Genomic DNA, 18,673 nt, shown 5'->3' on the forward strand with positions numbered 1-18,673 from the left:
TCAAACCTCTCCGGCTCTAAACAGACACAACCAGCAGAGGGCGACAGCGTAACTTCCGCTTCCAACTTGACCATCCAATGAGCTTCCTGATCACTGGAGGAGTGGGCGGGACCATACCAAACGCAAACATGGCGGCGTCCTTAGATGATGATTTTGAGTCTGATAACCAGGACTACTACTCTCTACTCAACGTCAGGAAAGAGGTATGGCTCATTGAGTTGTGCATTGGAACCGAATGGTGACGCAACTTTTGCCGTGACTGTCCGGTAGATTTCCGTTGAGAAACCAGTCTGCAGTCGGCGTATCATCCTCCAGTTGAATAACGGTCTTCTCCATCAGCACCATCACCGGTGGAGGTTGAGAGTGGGTCAATTCAGCAGAGGCATTAAAGGCTGCGTTTTTTCATCATTTACTTTACTCGAATGCAGGCGGTGTTTGTGTGTTTGCAAAAGTTATGTGTTGTCCGATGAACACCGTCTCAAACCTCAGTTCTCAATAAGATTGGGAGGCCTGCCAAGGACTAATGCTTGGACCTTCACCTGGATGATGTCAGACACCACAGCCCACCAGGAATTACACTGTTATACTTTCAACTTTGTGTTTAATGTCAGTAGACTGTAGCCGTTTTTCTATATCCTTAAAAAATAGATGCATCAGTTTTGTGTCAGCACCCATTAGTGGAACTGGAATTGCTTATTGATTAAATCAATTGAGTTTTTCAAGAAAAATTGCAATTAAATTGCTGGTTCCAGCCTTTCAAATGTAAAAATGTCCTACTTTAATGTGATAGCAAATTGAACTGAAACCATCAATATGATTTGACCTAAACCTCTCTGGCAATTTACAGACCAAACGGTCATCAGTAATTGATACTTGCCAGATTAATCAGTGACACAAATAATTGTTCTGAAACTTACTCACTCCCGCTCTCTTGTCACAGGCTACATTGGAAGAGCTAAAGGCTTCATATCGCAGGCTGTGTATGCTCTACCATCCTGACAAACATCGCGACCCGGAGCTGAAAAGCCAGGCTGAACAGCTTTTCAACCAGGTGCACCAAGCGTATGAAGGTGAGGATACTTGGCCTGCAGATGTGCCCTAATGGAGATTTTTGAACACAAAGCATTTATCTCTGGAGGAAATTAAACAAACAGCATGGAAACAGACAAAATATAATTTGAAAGCACAGAAATTCCAGGCAGAAACACAAAACCCCTTTTGTAAACTTTGCTGTAATGCTGTTCTTTCCTTCAGTGCTGAGTGATGCTCACTCCAGATCCATCTACGACATCTTTGGGAAGAAAGGGTTGGAGGTGGAAGGTTGGGAGGTAATTGTGGAGTCTAACAAACATTTTGTGTTTTTGCTGCTGTAAAATGTATACTTAACATTAACAAATCTTCATTACCATTTCCTTATGGTGACGATGCTGTGCAGGTGGTGGAGAGAAAGAGAACTCCAGCGGAAATTAGAGAGGAATACGAAAGGCTGCAGAGAGAAAGAGAAGAGAGGAGACTGCAGCAAAGAACTAACCCCAAGGTTTACTCAGCCACAACTAGACTGCATTCATCTGTCAACATTTGTTGTGTTGGCTGCCACTTGTACTCAGATAGTTCTAAATACTTTGTATACATGAATTCATGTTGAATTTAAATGGTTTCCACATTCATTGTATTGCGTCCTTCTCTCTGTTAATTAATTCTGTCAGTCTCTCTCCCTCCTTCTCTTGATTGTCAGGGAACAATAAGCGTCGGCGTAGATGCAACAGACCTGTTTGACCGCTATGATGAGGACTTCGAAGAGATTCCGGGTGGGGGATTTCCTCACATTGAAATCAACAAGATGCACATTTCCCAGTCGATAGAGGTACAACAAAACACACCCTTCCGTGGGCTTTGACTTCCACACAGCTACTTACCTCAGCCACTGTGGGATTGTCTCGTTTTAATCTGGCGTAACTGCCCCGTCCTCCTTCAGGCTCCTTTGACAAACTCTGACACAGCAGTGCTCTCTGGTTCGCTCTCTACACACAACGGGAACGGAGGGGGCAACATTAACATGACCGTGCGAAGGGTCACTTCAGCCAAGGGCTGGGGAGAGGTACACACACACAAACTACAACATGTCAGGATGGGACAATGCAGAAGTGATTGTCACACAAGCAATCGCGTGTTTCTGTGCGTTTGCCTCTGTAGGTGGAGTTGGGTGCAGGAGACATACTCGGACCTCTCATTGGGTTAAAGGTGTTTCGCAACCTCACTCCACGGTGGTAAGGTCTCACTGTTTGATATAAAATACCTACTTTATTGACATTGGAGCACCAGTGTCTGTCTCTCCAATGTCCTCTCTTTCATCTCCTCTCCGTCCAGTTTCTTGACAGCTCAGTGCGGTTTGCAGTTCTCTCCTCGAGGTTTAAGGCCGAGCTGTTCCCTGATGACAGCACGCCACCTGGACCAGAACACCATGGGTTATCTGCAGTGGCGTTGGGGGCCCAACAGCGCCATGACCACCAGCCTGGTCCGAGACACAAAGAGCAGCCATTTTACTCTTGCTCTGCAGGTACATACGACGATGAGACTCAGACGTATTTACACTGTAGATAGCCAAGCATATGCAGGACACAGCTACGTGCTGTCAAATCGATGAATACAGTTGGTACTGTTTCACATATTCACCCTGATTTTTTTTGCCCTAATTTCATTTTTTTTATTCTGATTGTGTCCCAATCCCTCCTCTTCAGCTGGGTGTGGCTCATTCTTACCTGATGATGAGCTACCAGTACAAGTTCCAGGACGAGGACCAGACCAAAGTGAAGGGCTCTATAAAGTATGTTCGTCTATTCGTTCGTTTATCTTGTTTACAAACTTACCGAAAGTGTGTGCTTCATGAACGTAGCTGGGGGTTTACTTCAAATGCTACAAATAACTATTTTAACTGATTTAAAGAGTACATATTCAATAAATAAAAGCTTTACAGAGTAAAATGAGGAAAATAACAGGGGTTAACAGGTCATCTGCAGCATTAAAAGATCTGTCGGAGATAAAAAAAAAGTGCTATACATATTTGAAGCCAAAACATTTTTGATCTCAGGCTGCCGTAGCTGTATATCTTTAACTCTCACTGGCTCCAGTAGCTGCCTCACTCTCGTGTTCATTTTTGTGGTCTTTCATTTCCAGGACAGGCTGGTTTGGAACTGTTGTGGAATATGGAGCAGAGAGGAAGATCAGCCGACACAGTGTCCTGTCAGCCACTGTCAGCATTGGGGTCCCTCAGGGAGTCACACTCAAGATCAAGTACTGGTCAACCCAAAATATGATCTCATTCTCTCATGGGTTCTTATCTGCCTGCATTGTGTGTGTACATTTGTGCTGCTGTCCCCGCGCAGGTTAGCGCGTGCCAGTCAGACGTACCTTTTTCCAGTCCATCTCACGGATCAGCTGCTGCCCAGTGCTGTTTTCTACGCCACTGTGGGGCCCCTGCTGGTCTATCTGGCCATACACAGACTCATCATCATCCCATATACACAAGCACAGAAAGAGCAGTCAGTGCAACTCCTTTACTTAAGTTTTGCAATTTCAAAAATAACACACCGTAGTGGGCATAGGGATGCACCATTTTGATTATGGGTGTTCCACAGTGGATCCCAGTAGGTGATTGTTGATGTCTGCTTTGCGCTTCTCAGAGAGTTGGAGCTACACAGGAAAAGCTCCTCTGCAGACATCGCCAAGAAGAAGCACGAGGCAGAGTCCGCTGTGGGTATTCTGTCATATCCAAACAAACTCTTATCTGCTGTGGGTTTTTGGGGGCGAGGAGGGTTGATTGATTATTGGTTCTAGGTTCTGCTCTCTTCTTGTCTGGAAATCTCTCTCCTATATTATTGTATTTTATTCTCCTCCCCCTCCTCCCTTTTCTCCCTTGGCTCTGTAGGTTCTGCTGATGCAGGAGTCTGTGAGGAGAATCATAGAAGGGGAAGAATCCAAGATGGGTGAGGAAACATACACACATGCACTCAGTCGCTACACCAGGGTGAGAACTGAGAACCTTCTGCTAGTTTGCTGGTAAACTGTGCAGCGTACACAAGAAAATGACTTTGAACCCTTACTGTGTATGTTACCGTCCAGGTCTGATCATCCTGAATGCCTGGTATGGAAAGTTTGTGTCAGACACCAGTCTGAAGCAGGAGAAAGCAAAGGTCATTGACGTCACTGTGCCTCTGCAATGTCTGGTCAAGGACTCCAAACTAATTCTCACCGAGGCCTCCAAGGTGTGTGTGTGTGTGTGTGTGTGTGTGTGTGTGTGATTGCCTACAAATCATTTCGTCCTATCGACAATCACTGATGTGTGTACATGTGTGCAGGCAGGGTTGCCAGGCTTCTACGACCCCTGTGTAGGAGAGGAGAAGAGTCTGAAATTACTGTACCAGTTCAGGGGTGCCATGCACCAGGTCATCTCTGCAGACACAGAGTCGCTACGGTTACCCAAGCAATGTTAGTATGCAGCACCTTTACCCTGACAACCCCATATTATCATCACCTACTCGCACACTACTACAGTATATGCATGTAGCCATGTTCAAATTCTTTTTTTTTATTTTTGTCTTTTCAGCTCACAGAATTGAGTCAGAGTCCTAGGAGCCCCCCCCCCCCAACTGTTGCAGCATCGGAGGGGATTTTTTTTGCGTAAAGACATCCACCCCAGAAAGGAGACCCATCAACAAACGGCCCATCTCCCTCCTCTGGTCCTCCTCTGTCGTGGTTTTAGTGAGTCTTTATCGACCATCCGATCCTCTCTCTCCTGCTGTCCGTCTCCTAGGTTCATCAGAACAGAGGAGCCGGCACGGCGCTCCTACAAGGTGTAATCCTTTGTGTTAATACCTGCCTTCCAGTGTGAATCAGAAACTGGCACCGAGCAGTTTCATAAATGCACTACACAGAGGGACCGATTGCCACGGCAGACGTGGAGACCATTCCTATCAGCGATGAGCTAAAAGTGCACATACATTTAAAGATGTTCCTTGACATCTGCATCAAGTATATAGAAATGAATGGACTGTCATCGTCGTTTTACCCCAAGTTTAACTAAAATATGTTATGCCACTTTAATAACTTGTGTAAATGTTTCGAGGCACCACTCTGCAGGATCTCAGTGACCCTGAGGCTGGACCTTCAGAGGATTGATAATGTAACCCCTGTTTTTGTTTGTTGAAATGGCTACCTAGTGTATTCTGCCTATTAGTGACAGGTGCTGCTCAGGTGCAAAGTGGTGCTCAAAACATACATATATTTGAGGGTTGGGAGATGGAAGTTGGAGGGATTTTAAAGGAAAGTGACAAAGAAGCTGTGATTACTGTGTTCGGAAAGGACAGGCTTGAATTCTTCATTAGTTTTAATAATGCAGGCTAGACTCGAACTAAAAAGGAGAATGTCCATTTAAATTGGATTGTGTCTCAGTAGTGCAGTTGATTTCGGAATAAGTGAAAGTCAGTTTGTTACTAGTATGCAGATTTTATAAACAAGCAAAAATGGGCGTTATTATGTGATCAGTAAAAGGTCATAGGTCAACCCCTTCTCTCTGAAACAGTCACTGTGCCAGATAACATCCAGCGACTGGGCACATTTTATATCAGACTTTGTTCATGTTTTACACCAGATTGGTTCCATGTATTTTTATTTTATGTTTTCAGTCCCTTTAAAAACAATATAAGGAATAATCTGATAAAGCCATGCTTGTCTCTTGTTTTAGGTGATACAGCAACTGATCAAGGTTGACATGAGGACATCTGAAAGTTGTTAATATCACATGCATATTACAAATTAGATTATAATCCCTGATTAGTACCAACTGTGCGGATTGGTGAATTAATCCGGTTGGTAGTCCCTGTTGGGAAATACCACTGTCACACTAAAACAGTATGTTATGAAATAAAAAAAGGTAATATTTTTCACAGAGGCTAGTTTTTGTGGAAATTGTGCTGAAGCATTGGATTTAAGTTCTACACTTTTACTGAACTCAAAGTTCCCATAAGATGCCTTTTCATTGACTCATTTTGGGGACTTCTCCATTAGGATGATGGATCTGCAAGGTCTCGGTAGGCTTACAAATAAAAGCAAGAAGAATTGAGATTGAAGGATGGCCATCACTGGAGACGTGAGATACTGTGAGATCCATAAAGATCTTTTGTTGGGGCCACTGTTACAGCAGCCATTTCACACCGATTCCGTTTGTAGTATTTGACTTCTCTCATTTGTTTCAAGTGTGCAGGAAATGATGTTGTCCCCTCTGCTGTAGTGCCACCTCGAGACCAGCAGAAAGACTGCTGCTGTCACACTCCAGCCCCTTGTCCAAAACCAACCCTCATCAGTATGTAAAATGACCGTCTGGTTGAAAATTATTTGTCTTGTAAAGAGTACAATAAATAATAAAATATCCGGTTCTTGTTTGATTTCAAGACATTGGCAGATGGATCAGAAGTTTTAGAAATAAGAAAAAAAAAAAAAACAAGAGTCAAGTTAAAATGGTAACTCTTTATTTACAATAGTTTACAATAGTTTCACAGAAACAGTTTGCATTACAGTACAGACAACGCTTTCTCAAAAGGGGGACAGGATAACCCAAGATCAGAATTGACTAGCTGTATCACAATAAGCAACGGTAACATTTATCAAACTGATGTCTTAAAGACGCAGACTAAAATTACACATTTGTGCCTGAAGACGTCTCCTCAGGCTCTCATCGCGTCCTGAACGTCCTGAGCAACAGCAAATAATTTTAGGTCTTGAAACGTCTTAAAAACATCACAACCTGATGTTCTTTAAGATCTGGCAATTGCTGGGTACAAAGTAGTTAACCAACATATATAAAACCCAGAAGACAAGAGCAGAGATGAGCTTGACCACTTTGAACTCTTTAAATTGTTATGTTTTTTTTTTATAAAACAAGTGTTCATCCCAGTCAGGTCATTGAAACTCCCATCCTGGACCAATATAAAAAGGTTCAGAGTCTAAAATCTGTCACTACAGTATGGCTTTTATATAATCAGAAACAACAGCAGATGGCACATGAATAACAAAAGCTTAAAATCCATTTTCCAGCAAGTACTAACAAAAACAAAACTTTTTCATCAACCTGCTGAATTTGGAAGTGACTGAATACTGAAAGCATTAGTGAGCAGTGATAACAGAATGAGTAATGTTCTTCTGTTCTGACCCTTTGAAGACAAAGCAAAACCACTGATGGTGCTGTGTAAATATCAATTTTGAGGAGCAAAAAGCATCAGGCTTCCTTGGGCCACAGCAGCAGATGCATCGCTAACACCCTCACACATTATCGACCATTCAAACCAACACACTCGCATGCGCAAATTTAACTGGGCTTTTGAGTGATTCTTTCCACACACAATTTTCCAGTTTATATATATATATATATATATATTTCTGTTAATACTTAAACAGGACAGTCATAGAGTTCCCTTCTATAAATATACTTCTCTGAAAACGTTGTAATGAGCATGAGCAGTTGAAAGCAGGGGTTACTTGAAAATAAAACTATGTATGGAAAAAATGTAACAAAAACACCGAACACAGAAAAAAAGACAACACCTTTACTGTAAACGGTCATCTGGCTTTTTTTTTTTATATCTGTGAATTAACTTTTAATTCAGAAAAAAAAGGTTTTTTTTGTGAAATAGGAACACTGTTTACACAATTTGAAAAGCATATTGTGGGAAAGCTTATGTGTGGAAACATTTTGAGTTCAGCGTAGTAGCCAAGGCAGGAAGACAGTCTGCGAGTAGAAGGGAAGGAGACAGCCTCAAATATATTCTTTCACAATGCCTTAAATAACAAAACAGGACAACAAACATATCAACTGGATACAGACTCCAGTCCTTTACCCCCCCTTTGCTCTATTGGATTATACCTCAGCCTAATACTATAGCACCATCTGAAGCAACTAACACATGGGTTATTTTGTTTTCTCATTTCAACAGTTAACTTTGTAGCAAGAAGCCTGTAGGAGAAATCAAATCCCGTTGAATCAGATAGACAAACTAGTCCCTATGACAGAAAGGTCATGTGGGTTCTCTTAAGGGGGAAAAAGTGAGAAAAGTGCAAATAGTTTTTTTCCACAAATCCCATCATGCACCATAGTGGTTGGCAGTAGTGAGGGTATTCTCTATATATGGCAGTTCAAATTTTTCCAGTGTTCACGAGTCACCAAGTCCCAACAGCAGCCGTTTGCTGCTAAGCCAATATCATCCACAGAGCGACAGTGATTGCCTTACGCACAGAGTCTGTAGGGAAGCAGGAGCAAACCGTAGAAAATCTAAAATGACCAACGGTTTTCAAACGGGATAAGGGCTCGGGTAAGGTCCACCAAAGTGTTCATAGAAAAAACGTTAATGGCTGATCGTGAAGTACAGACCCGGAAGGGTGCGAGACTCAAATTCAACGGTCTGTCCAGCGAGTGGGAAGGGGTCAGAGTTGGTGGTTGGGCCTAGGGTCAGTCGAGCAGATGCTTACGTGGGCCCATGCGAGAGCGATGAGAGCGGCGGGCATCGAGGGTTCCGCGCGACTCTCGGCAGCTCTGGCATACATACGTCTCTGGCACGTGGCTCTTGCGGATCTTGGCGCACGACAGGTGGATCCAGGTGTTACACTGGTTACACTCGATCATGGCGCGGCCCGCAAATGGCTTCATGCAGAAACACGTCACCAGGTCCCACGAGTCGTCGTCTGAGAAGACATGATAGGCATGCGCCGAGTTAGGCTCGGCCATTTTGTCACACTTGTGAACGATGCAATAAACGAATGAAAACAAAACCCTACCGGAGTCGACCATGATGTCCTCATCCTCTCCTGATCCATCTTCGTCTCTGAACACCACCTGTTTTCCCTGGCGGAACACCTTTCGGTTTCCTGAAAGGCCCTCCACCTTCTGTACCTGTACTACCCCTTCTTCAAGATCTTGACCACCCCAGTTTTGACACTCCTCATTGGGCTCCTCCTTGCAGTGGGCCGGGCTGGGCAGAATCTTGGGGTGAAGAGGAATGCTGACATCATCTTCAGGCTCTTCTTTGATCATTCGGCCCCCAAACGAGACGGGGTACGGCGGCTCTGGGACTGTCGGCATGGCCTGCTGAATCCCACATTCTTCACCAGCCGCATGATCCCTCTCCTTTCTCCTTTTCTTCTTCTTCTTCAACTTATCAGCTTTCCTGCGGTCATCTGGGTGCAGGGTGGTGATTGTTTGCTTCAAGGGAGAAAAAGGGCGTATAGGTTAAGATGGATACAAGAGGAACATATGTAAATAGCTAATGTTGTCACAACAACTCAACTCACATCTTTCTTGCTGTGGCTGGATCCTGGAAGTAGACGTTTCCTGCTCACGTCCTGGGGTGCCTTGGAGGATGTTGAGGGTCCCGGGGTCCAGCCATCACTGTCTGCTGTGCTACCTGTACTGTTGGGAGGACTGGAACTACTGCGCAGTGATGAGTCCTGAAAGAATCAATGGGAGAAGTTCAAACTTCCAGAGCTGAAAATAAATCCAGCCAACAATAAGTTCTGATTACCAATCAACGGTGTGCATTAAACAAATTTGTGCTCATTATGATGATGTACTGTACGAGTTTAGGTGCGTATGTGTGCAAGTTGCATCTTTAACTATAAGTTACTAGGCTTGGTTGCAATTTAAATTGGTAATGATTGAAAGTGTCATTGTGTTCTCAAGAACTTCAGAGAGCTTTATTTCTATTGTGTAACATTGTAGCATGGCTGATGTTATGAATATATGTATAATGGACTACATATATAGTGCTTTTCTAGTCTTAATTTTGTGAATTTTACAATGTTTTTATCCACTGCACATGTATTTATTTGGTTTAGTTGCTTCTGCTTTACAAGGGTATTTTTCCCAGCGGTTTATTTGACGTTTGTGAAGAGAAACTTAACCTTAATAATTTATAAATGTTGTCATTGGTATTCGATACATATTCAATAATTTAGATATGTTTTATTAAATAAAATCATTACATTCATGATTACAATCACTTTTGTTTTGCTTCGGGTGAGTTAACCATACAATATATGACTTAAAAATAAGTGGCTTTATTTAGCATCGGGCACCAACTGCCTCATCTACTCACCTCTTGGGGGTACGGGATGTAACCGGCATAAGCCAAGACGAAGGTGCAAAACTTGTTAAAATCCTCCACCGTCCTCCTCCTCCCGTATGGCGGACTAAACCCCTGAAACAGTCACATCAATCAACATTAGCCGCTTGATCCAAACACAAACAACCAGCCGACGCGGCGTTGATATGGACGACAATCGATCGACACACCAACGTGACTAACGACCAGCTAACGGACATTTAACCACAACTTTAACACACTTAAAGTGTAATAACCGCACGGACGCGTTTCCTTTTTCGTCTGAACAGTTAATTCTGACCGTATCGACAGAACAAGTTAACGCGACAGCTAACATGAGCGCCAGCTAGCTTGGCCAACAATTGACAGCAAACAGTAACGTTAACTAATGCTAAGAAGCTAGCTTGTGGTCAGTATTGGCAGTAAGTTTAACAAGCGAAAGCAAACAAAACATATGCCCGGTGTCCATGAAGAGAGGAGTCCGCTGGAGTGATTAACGTGTCAGTGGCAGCGATCGGTTCACTGGCGACGAATGCAGATGGCGTCAATACGATGCTGAATAAGCCCACGTTAATGTTAGCCTGCCTCGCGATGGTGATGGAATGTTTTCTTTACGATGAAACGTCGAGCTAACGTTAGCTTCAGCGTCAACACGCTCACAAAGTAGCACCTAAAGTGACCACAATGTGTCATTCTGACACGGAGATTTCAGGGGTTAAAATTGTCAGCTTGAACTCAGCTCAACTGATTGTGTGCAACTTAATCAACGTTGTTGTGCACGCCGGGAGCTAACACCATTAGAACATTAGCGCGGCAAGCTAACGCTAACCAGCAGCTGCTACACCGTGTGGTGACAGCCTCGATCAAGTTGACGTTTGCTAACGTCGTTAGCCATGTCTGCAAACTAACGTGAATGCTACAGAGTGCAAAACAGTTAGACACAAAACTTACCTCGGACTGATATGGATGGGATGACGATGGGTCTATGTCACCCATCTTCGCCAAGTGCCTGGCCACCTGGTGTTTTGTCAGTAACGTGACAGACTAGAGCGACGGGCTAATCGACCGTAAACAGAGGTTACCTAGCTTTTGCTTGCTACATACCTCACATTTATAGCTAACGTCGTCAACGTTACTTATGCTAAAATTCGAAGCAACAGTGCTCACTCAGTTTGGCACCAGTACCGAAGACGACGTCGACCTACTTTACCGATCGACTGATAGTCTCAAAGTTGCAACAAAAAAAAAACGTGCCTCCCGCAAATAGTAAACGTTACGATAGTATTTACACCGGTGTGTTGATTCAGGACACGGGCTGCTAGTGGAGAGGTTCACTTGGCTGTCATCAGGTATCTGCCTGCCCCCCCTCATCGTCTTCTCTGGTGTTTATTGGTGTTTAGCAAACCCGCTCATGGTTGCGTTGCGCCACCTGCTGGTCTGGAGGTCGTCAAATTGGTAGAAGAAGAAAACTTTAAACTCCACACAGCCTAGATTTTTATGCACAGTGAGAGCCGTGTTTTCAAAAGTGAAGGAATAAACGACACAAAACAATGCAGTGGAGGGCTATGACTATAACTTCTCATAGGCTCAGAAAAATTCTAATTTCATTGTTTGTTTATCTTATACCTTAAACTCTAAAGGATCATTTAATTCTTCAATTCCTCAGACCAATTCAAAATGCAGATTTACATTTACATGGAATTGACATGCATACATTTATATTCCCTTCAAGACTCATGTAGAATGTTTCTTCAAATTAGTTAGGGTTGTTTTAACATCACAAGCATGAAATAATGTTTTTTTTAAATGGATGAAAAAAAAGATGCTGTGCTGTGAGAATAGCCAGACTCTTGAGGGATACACTTTTATAATTTTGAATATTATATTTTCATTTATTATATGGCTGATGATGACCCACCAATTCTTTCTGACAACGAGTCCTTTTGGCCAAGCTCACAGAAGCTTCATGCATTTTCCAGATGACCAGAAGCCTCCGCTAACAAAAGTAGGCCTCACAGAGAATGTGAAATTCGTGGACTGTGCTTCTGGTAAAAAACCTGGGAGGAGCAATGCACAGCAGCTGTTATTCAAGATACAGAAAGGATTACCCTGGGGCAAGCTGATATGGATAGAGGAGGAAATGAAAGCCGAGGCCCTTTGGGTGTCCTGTTAACATTTGAGTGTCAACTGGTGCCCCCGCGGGTTGGTTGTCCACCCGGATGCTCGATGGCTCGGGGCGCTGCTGGGGCGGGTTGGTGTACGACCCCAAGGAGCCTCGCAGCCACAGGCTGGTCAATGTGAAATACATCAGGTTCAGGAGCTTCACAGAGTGCACCTGCCTGTTCTTCTGGGACGGAGTCCTGCAACTGAAGAGGAACCACTCTTGATTGTGATGATAGCACACAGTGATGGGATGTGTTTGTGTAACAGATAATAATGTAATTTGTTTAAAATTGTCAGAAATTAGGAAAACGATTCTACCTGAATTTCCCAGAGGCCGAGCTTGTGTTTAGTTTGTCCGGCAGTTAGTATCATAGACAAAGAAAACTACCCATGTAAGAAGCTGTATTATGGGAATATTCATATATTTACCTCAAAAACATACGTGGTTGATTATTTAAATTGTTGCTGTTGATTATTTTGGTTTATATTTTTACCAACAAATTGCAAGTTCCATCAACTTTTTAATTAAATAAGAAGCAGGTCACAGGTTCAATTGTTGAGACTACCAACACACAATAAATGGTAGTCATCCTGCATTTTTTTTACAGGTCAAACGTTTTCCAAGAATCCAAAAATAAGGATTTTTACACAATACGCATTTTTTGTTTTAACTAGTTACTTTCCTTACACATCAAAACATTTCAGGTCTATATTCAGCTCTTCTAAGCCCCACAACCTCCACTGTTCATAACAGTTCACAACACCAACAAACTTTTAAATTTAAGTTACTTTTCAACAGAAAGTAAATATTTAAATCTATTACTTTAACTTAACATCTCAACTCCTTTCAACTTGTTCACTTAAGCAATACTTAAATTTCTTTAGTATTTCAATTATTTTAAATGTTAAATAACTTAATTCCATTTTCGATCACACGTCAAGATAAGTAATTAGCATAAAAAAGGAATATGTTGTATATTTACAGTTAATTGAAGGACTGGGGATTTTGCTTATTATAAATGGCAACAAGAAACTTTGAACATGTGAATTTTTGGCTGAAATATTACATATAATTTCCAATTCTATGGAATTCTTCAGTTAAATTTGATGAATTTACTAAATTCATACAATTTAATGCTATAACCCATACAGTATAAAACATTAAACAGTACGTTTTTGGCCCGTCTGTTTAATTTGTCACCGTCATCAAATGTGTAAGCCCAGTTTATGACAAAGGGAATTTAAACCACTGCATATCACATTCCTACATATGCAGGTTTTAAGTCAGAGGTGTAAAGACAACGTTTTAAAAGAAACCCAAGAGATTGAATCCCGAACACGTCGACGGGAGCAGTTTCTGCTCCAGCAGGGGGCGCTGTGTCCTCCCGGTCAGGTATACTGGACCGAGCGCACTCTTTGGTTTATTATCACATGACGTAAGTCCAAACGAAGTCTTTCTGTTTTGCACCCGGGTAGGGAAAAAAAAACGCAACTATTCGCATTAGAAACGCCTTGTCACGTTCCACACTCGCCGCGTTCACGCGTGCGCGCGTGGAAACAATCGTTAGTCGGCAGTTGTCCAACAGCTGCTGACCGGATGCGGGTTTTTTTTTCACAACGACCCGCTGCTCTCTCTGACAGTCACGCACGGACACACGCACGCGCTTGTGCCTCTTGTAGCTGAGCTTGTGTGTCGGGGCGCTTCCTCCGCGCCGCGGTGTTTATGTTACTGTGAACATGTCTGTCAATAAAACCTACGTCAGTATCGGCTATGCCTCGTTCGGCGTGCTCGTGGGCTTTTCTGCTTTCCTGGTGTGGAACATCGTGTACGAACAGCCGTGGACTGCTGCCATGGGAGGACTGTCAGGTAAACACGGCGTGTTTGTCTGTCACCGGACTTTGGCTCTTTTTAAATGTGCATGTTTTTGTTGCGGATGTTGTTTTAAATACCAAGTCGGGTCAATAATTGTAAAATGAGCCTGAAGCTCGTCCGCAGTGAAAAGGGTTTTTTGAAGGGCAGAGATGTCACACAAAAAGTCAAAGTGTGTGTGTGTGTGTGTGTGTGTGTGTGTGTGTGTGTGTGTGTGTGTGTGTGTTGGTGTGTGTGTAAATTAGCACAAATATAGGCTAATTTAACATGGGCCCCATTTTACAACATCAGTGCCAGTTCTTACGGGTCATATTAAAATAAAATGTGTTGTAATACACAATAATGTATTTATAACTGTCTTTTGCAAGTCAACTTTTGGACTGTGCTTTAATAAATAGAAGCTATATAATTGCAGTTGGAGGCAAATATTTGGCAATTAAATTGTTCGACAATAATAGGATACTCTTGAGTCTAGTAAATTGTGGTTCTAATGTGACATTTTGATTGCATGTGCACAGGAAATTGGGCGGAAGTTTGCGATTATATCTGATCCCATTCAATCAAAAAATACGGGTTAGGTTCATGCACAATGCTACTTGTAGTGGGTTAATTTTTATTCTATGCCCTTTGAGCTGATTTTGAGGTTCCAAAGTCCGTATCTGTAACCTCTGAACTCATCTGTTCACAGGAATAACTGTGACGTAACACATGTTGCTGTATAAAACCAACTTATTTGATCCAAGAACAAGTGTAGCATTATCTTCATCCTCTCTGACAAAAACATTAGTGGCATACATTAATTTAACCTCATTCCCTAAATGAAACACTACTGGTAAATGAGAAGTGGACTGACTCAATAAGCATTTTCAATTTCCAAATGGGAACTATAGCTGCAGCCTTCTCCTGGCCTGCTTTAATGATAAGCCAACATAACAATATTTTCCGCAATAAATCACATGATGCAGTGACACGCCCATCATTTCACTTTTTTTGTAGCAGGGATTCACATCATTGTGGCTTTGAAAGCAAAAGGGGAACATAAAGAAAGAAGTTTGATTCATCAACTCAGCAACTTGCAACATGCTTAGTCATGATGTTCTGAAACATGCTCCCTCACTCCTGATCCACCAGCACCCGTTCATGACCTTTCAACCCCAGGTTGACGTCTGTTTCAAATGAGCAGTTAACATCTGCTGAGAATGCTGTCGTTAAAATCATTATTGGTTTTTATGATATACACACCTGCCTATTATTCGTCTTCAGCTGCAATTCAAGCTCACCTCTCCTCTGTGTTTTCCCCCCCAGGTGTACTGGCACTTTGGACCCTGATCACTCACGTCATGTACAAGCAGGACCACTGGAGGACCTGGCTGAGGGGCCTCAAATTCTTCTTCTTTATCGGGGTCTTCTTCTCTCTGTTAGCAGTCGTGGCCTTCATCAGTTTCCTGTCTATCGCCATCGGCAACAAGCAGTGTGAGTTTGTCTACGTCGCCCAGACAAACAACATGCAACTGTAAAGTAAATAAGTGGCTCGCTAAACACAGATCAGTCAAGATAATACAAATAATGACAATAAACAAAGAAATGAAAAGATGATTGATTGATTGATGGATTGACCCCCAGTCTCCACTCTACCTCCAGAGTGTCTCCACTCTACCTCCACCTAAATCTTTATAGCTTTACTTTACGTACGGATTTTCTACATCTCCAAGAATGCCATATGGGAAATTGTCTGAGCAATTTACTCCAGTTGAGAGACCGTCAGAAAGGATCATCCCTTTTAAACTAATTGCGGCTTTCAGTGTATTTTCAGTCAACTATTTTTATACTTTCTTCGTTCAGTTTTTCAGTTTGAGCCACTTTAATAAACTGCAAAAAAAAAGGACCTTAGAGAAAGATTTGGCTCTTTATCCTTTGATAAATTATTATATAATGTGTATTATTCCAAAATCAGGTGTAAATCGTTCTGCTTACATTCAATTTGTGATATGAAGTTGTTTTTTTGACTGACTTACTCCCAGTGTCTGCACGTGTCAATACTAAACTACCTTCTCTTTATGAAATTATTTCTTTATTCTACCGTGTTTATAATCAGATTTTGTTCCTGCTCAAATTTTCTTTCTGTTTCCATTTGAGACCGTTTCCAACATCCTGTGACAAGCCTTCACAGAAGAGTGAAATTTATTACAGCAACAGATTAATGGCCGCTGTCTCTCCGTCCCACAGCCCTGCGTGACCCTCAGAGTCTCTACCTGTCCTGCGTGTGGAGCTTCATGACCCTAAAGTGGTCCTTCCTGCTCTCCCTGTCCGCTCACCGCTACCGCAAAGAGTTTGCCGACATCAGCATCCTCAGTGACTTCTAAGGGCACCCTAACGTCCCGCCGTGACTACACAGACTTTGGAGGACGCTCGCTGTGCTGCCTTCCCAGCACGAGAGTCCAAAGGCTTTGAAGGACATTTCAAGAGGAATCGGGGGAAGGTTTGGATTACTTTGTGTTGCTGGTGGAACCCTGTCTGTGGTTACTCCCTTGCCGTCTTGGCCCAAACCTCCTCATACTTTTTTTTTTTAGAATGTTTGCGCTATTTTTTTTATTGCCAACGAATCCATTTTCCTTTCCTCAGCCACCTGTTGAGCCATGTCTTTGTACAGTTTCTTCATAACAAAATAGATCCAAAATATGCCCATGTTTTTCATGATTCAGTGAAGGGAATATAGGCTGTTCGGTGGTAATTGTCAATAGCAGTTTCATGCTGTAGCCCCTAGAGGGCACTGTCCTTCCAACAGTTGACCGCATGCTACAGTACGGGATTTGTATTTCATGTCCCGGCTTCTTGGTATTATTTAAAAAACACTTATTGTTCAATGAATGATAAAATGTTCCACAAACGGCGGTCAAATGGATGGAATCGGCATATCGAAGAGCATCACTGCAAATGGTGAAAACGTGATGTACACTCTATCCAAGAACCTCTTTAACAGAGTGTGTCGGGGTCTCGCACAGGGCAGGTCAACCAAAATTCTGCCGCATGGCCATGGTTGCTTTCATGTAACACGCACCACATGTTCTGGTTTGTCGTGTCTGTGAACCATGAAGGGGCGTTTTTAACGTAAAGAATAATTTTTGTGTTATTTTTGATCAGTGTGAGAAACATGAGTGTAAGTGTGAACAGGGGGCTCATTGATGGCTTTAATTTGTGACATCAGTGACACCGCCGGGGTGCATGTATGTTGCTTTACATTATTTAGTCCTCATCCGTATTATCAATGCCACTTATATTTCAGTTGTATGAGATTATTTTGCTTCATTTTCTTATATCTCTGTACCAATGAAGAATGAATCAATGCAAGGCGTCGCGTTCGTGTGTTCCTGAGTCATGTTAGTAAAATGTTTTTTGTAGTCATCCCTTGTGCAACAGTTTCTGTTCCTCCAAAACATTTAGTTTCTAAGGAATTTCATTTATTGTTATTTTATGTAGCACGAGAAAGTGTCACTAGGGCAGAGTGAAGGTGCTGCACACTTCTTCCTAGCAACCACAGGTCAGAAGTCAGGTATGCGTGCTGGGCATACGAGTGGGATTTGCACCATGAGAGGAACAAACCACTTTCCTCACCCACCCAAGCCACACTGGAAAAAGAAAAACACCCCACAGCATTGAAATCTCAACAGTGAATGCAGGTCAATAAGCTGCGCTTTGAAGTCAGGCAATTATTCCATCCATTCACATTTTTATTTTGCTCCTCAAAGGAAAGGTTTTGGGTGGTTGGGCGCAGACGAGTTTTAGTGTATGAATTTTTTAAGGCAGCCGCCTGATAGGAGGACTTTGAAGTTGATGTGAAAAATATGTGCATTGTGTGCATTTTAACTCATTAAGTTTTTCATTTACAGGACAATATCTGGTGAAGAAATGGGTCTCTTTAATACTGCAGCTGCTCCAGAGTGTAACGGAAAGTGAATCTGGCATAGTGTTTCTTTATTTACCAGAAGTATCAGTAACTTTGATCCTTAAGAAGCCACTATCATTATTTTTCTCTCTTTGTTGCTTTCCTGCATCCTTCCTCAGCGTTTTAAGTACATTTTTGGCGGTACTTATATCTTAATTGCATTACACTGGTTTGTTTGTAAGCTCCCAGAGACTCGTTGCATCAAGGTAATTGCAATGTTGTGGTTAAATCACCATGGCAACATTTTTTATCTCGCCGTTATAAAGTCCGACATTAAGAAACTGAAAAACAATCCGGCTTGCTTTCCACTGAGCAAGCTGGGGGCTTTTGGAACCAAAAGCGTCCTATTAAGTTTATATACCAGCCTGTAAAACGTGTGTGTGTGTGTGTGTGTGCATGTGTGTGTGGTATGTTAGGAGAGGGTTTTATTCAATTATGGGACTCCTTTCTACCCAAATCAAGGGAGGAAGTTGTCTCAAGTGTTGACTGGCAGTCTGGTAGAGTGCGGTGAGACTGGAATCTAAAGTTTAGACATTCAAATAACACAACCAT

At 42.5% G+C, this 18,673-nt stretch overlaps 3 protein-coding genes across 3 annotated transcripts; 2 read left to right on the forward strand and 1 right to left on the reverse strand.

Annotated features, from left to right (window-relative positions):
- Positions 1–77: 77 nt before the first annotated feature.
- Positions 78–6,426, forward strand: dnajc11b (DnaJ (Hsp40) homolog, subfamily C, member 11b). The gene is made up of 16 exons (XM_037448235.2): positions 78–203; positions 941–1,070; positions 1,255–1,328; positions 1,436–1,537; positions 1,736–1,864; positions 1,976–2,098; positions 2,194–2,267; positions 2,368–2,557; positions 2,739–2,824; positions 3,175–3,291; positions 3,384–3,539; positions 3,681–3,750; positions 3,926–3,983; positions 4,120–4,262; positions 4,356–4,485; positions 4,604–6,426. The coding sequence occupies exons 1-16, from the start codon at positions 78–80 to the stop codon at positions 4,627–4,629; spliced, it is 1,734 nt and encodes a 577-aa protein (XP_037304132.1). The 3' UTR covers positions 4,630–6,426.
- Positions 6,427–6,513: 87 nt separating this feature from the next.
- On the reverse strand, positions 6,514–11,517 carry phf13 (PHD finger protein 13). Its single transcript, XM_037448130.2, has 5 exons — positions 11,097–11,517; positions 10,140–10,241; positions 9,337–9,492; positions 8,824–9,247; positions 6,514–8,730 (listed from the first exon to the last, which is right to left on the reverse strand). The coding sequence occupies exons 1-5, from the start codon at positions 11,139–11,141 to the stop codon at positions 8,498–8,500; spliced, it is 960 nt and encodes a 319-aa protein (XP_037304027.2). The 5' UTR covers positions 11,142–11,517; the 3' UTR covers positions 6,514–8,497.
- A 2,212-nt stretch (positions 11,518–13,729) lies between these two features.
- On the forward strand, positions 13,730–17,580 carry LOC119230138 (heme transporter hrg1-A-like). The gene is made up of 3 exons (XM_037491161.2): positions 13,730–14,175; positions 15,484–15,651; positions 16,405–17,580. Exons 1-3 carry the CDS (start codon positions 14,046–14,048, stop codon positions 16,539–16,541), a joined length of 435 nt encoding a protein of 144 aa, XP_037347058.2. The 5' UTR covers positions 13,730–14,045; the 3' UTR covers positions 16,542–17,580.
- Positions 17,581–18,673: the final 1,093 nt, after the last annotated feature.

This window comes from Pungitius pungitius, chromosome 8 (genome assembly GCF_949316345.1).
Source record: "Pungitius pungitius chromosome 8, fPunPun2.1, whole genome shotgun sequence".
Taxonomy (NCBI): domain Eukaryota; kingdom Metazoa; phylum Chordata; class Actinopteri; order Perciformes; family Gasterosteidae; genus Pungitius; species Pungitius pungitius.

Excerpts from the sequence above, each read along its gene's own strand:
- dnajc11b (XM_037448235.2), top strand. The coding sequence starts at position 78 with ATGAGCTTCCTGATCACTGGAGGAGTGGGCGGGACCATACCAAACGCA. Across the intron at positions 3,540-3,680 it reads ACACAAGCACAGAAAGAGCA|AGAGTTGGAGCTACACAGGA; the intron begins GTCAGTGCAACT and ends TGCGCTTCTCAG. Across the intron at positions 4,263-4,355 it reads TTCTCACCGAGGCCTCCAAG|GCAGGGTTGCCAGGCTTCTA; the intron begins GTGTGTGTGTGT and ends ACATGTGTGCAG.
- phf13 (XM_037448130.2), bottom strand. The coding sequence starts at position 11,141 with ATGGGTGACATAGACCCATCGTCATCCCATCCATATCAGTCCGAG. Across the intron at positions 10,242-11,096 it reads CCCATCCATATCAGTCCGAG|GGGTTTAGTCCGCCATACGG; the intron begins GTAAGTTTTGTG and ends TGACTGTTTCAG. Across the intron at positions 8,731-8,823 it reads GGACATCATGGTCGACTCCG|ACGACGACTCGTGGGACCTG; the intron begins GTAGGGTTTTGT and ends ATGTCTTCTCAG.
- LOC119230138 (XM_037491161.2), top strand. The coding sequence starts at position 14,046 with ATGTCTGTCAATAAAACCTACGTCAGTATCGGCTATGCCTCGTTCGGC. Across the intron at positions 14,176-15,483 it reads TGCCATGGGAGGACTGTCAG|GTGTACTGGCACTTTGGACC; the intron begins GTAAACACGGCG and ends TTTCCCCCCCAG. Across the intron at positions 15,652-16,404 it reads CGCCATCGGCAACAAGCAGT|CCCTGCGTGACCCTCAGAGT; the intron begins GTGAGTTTGTCT and ends TCCGTCCCACAG.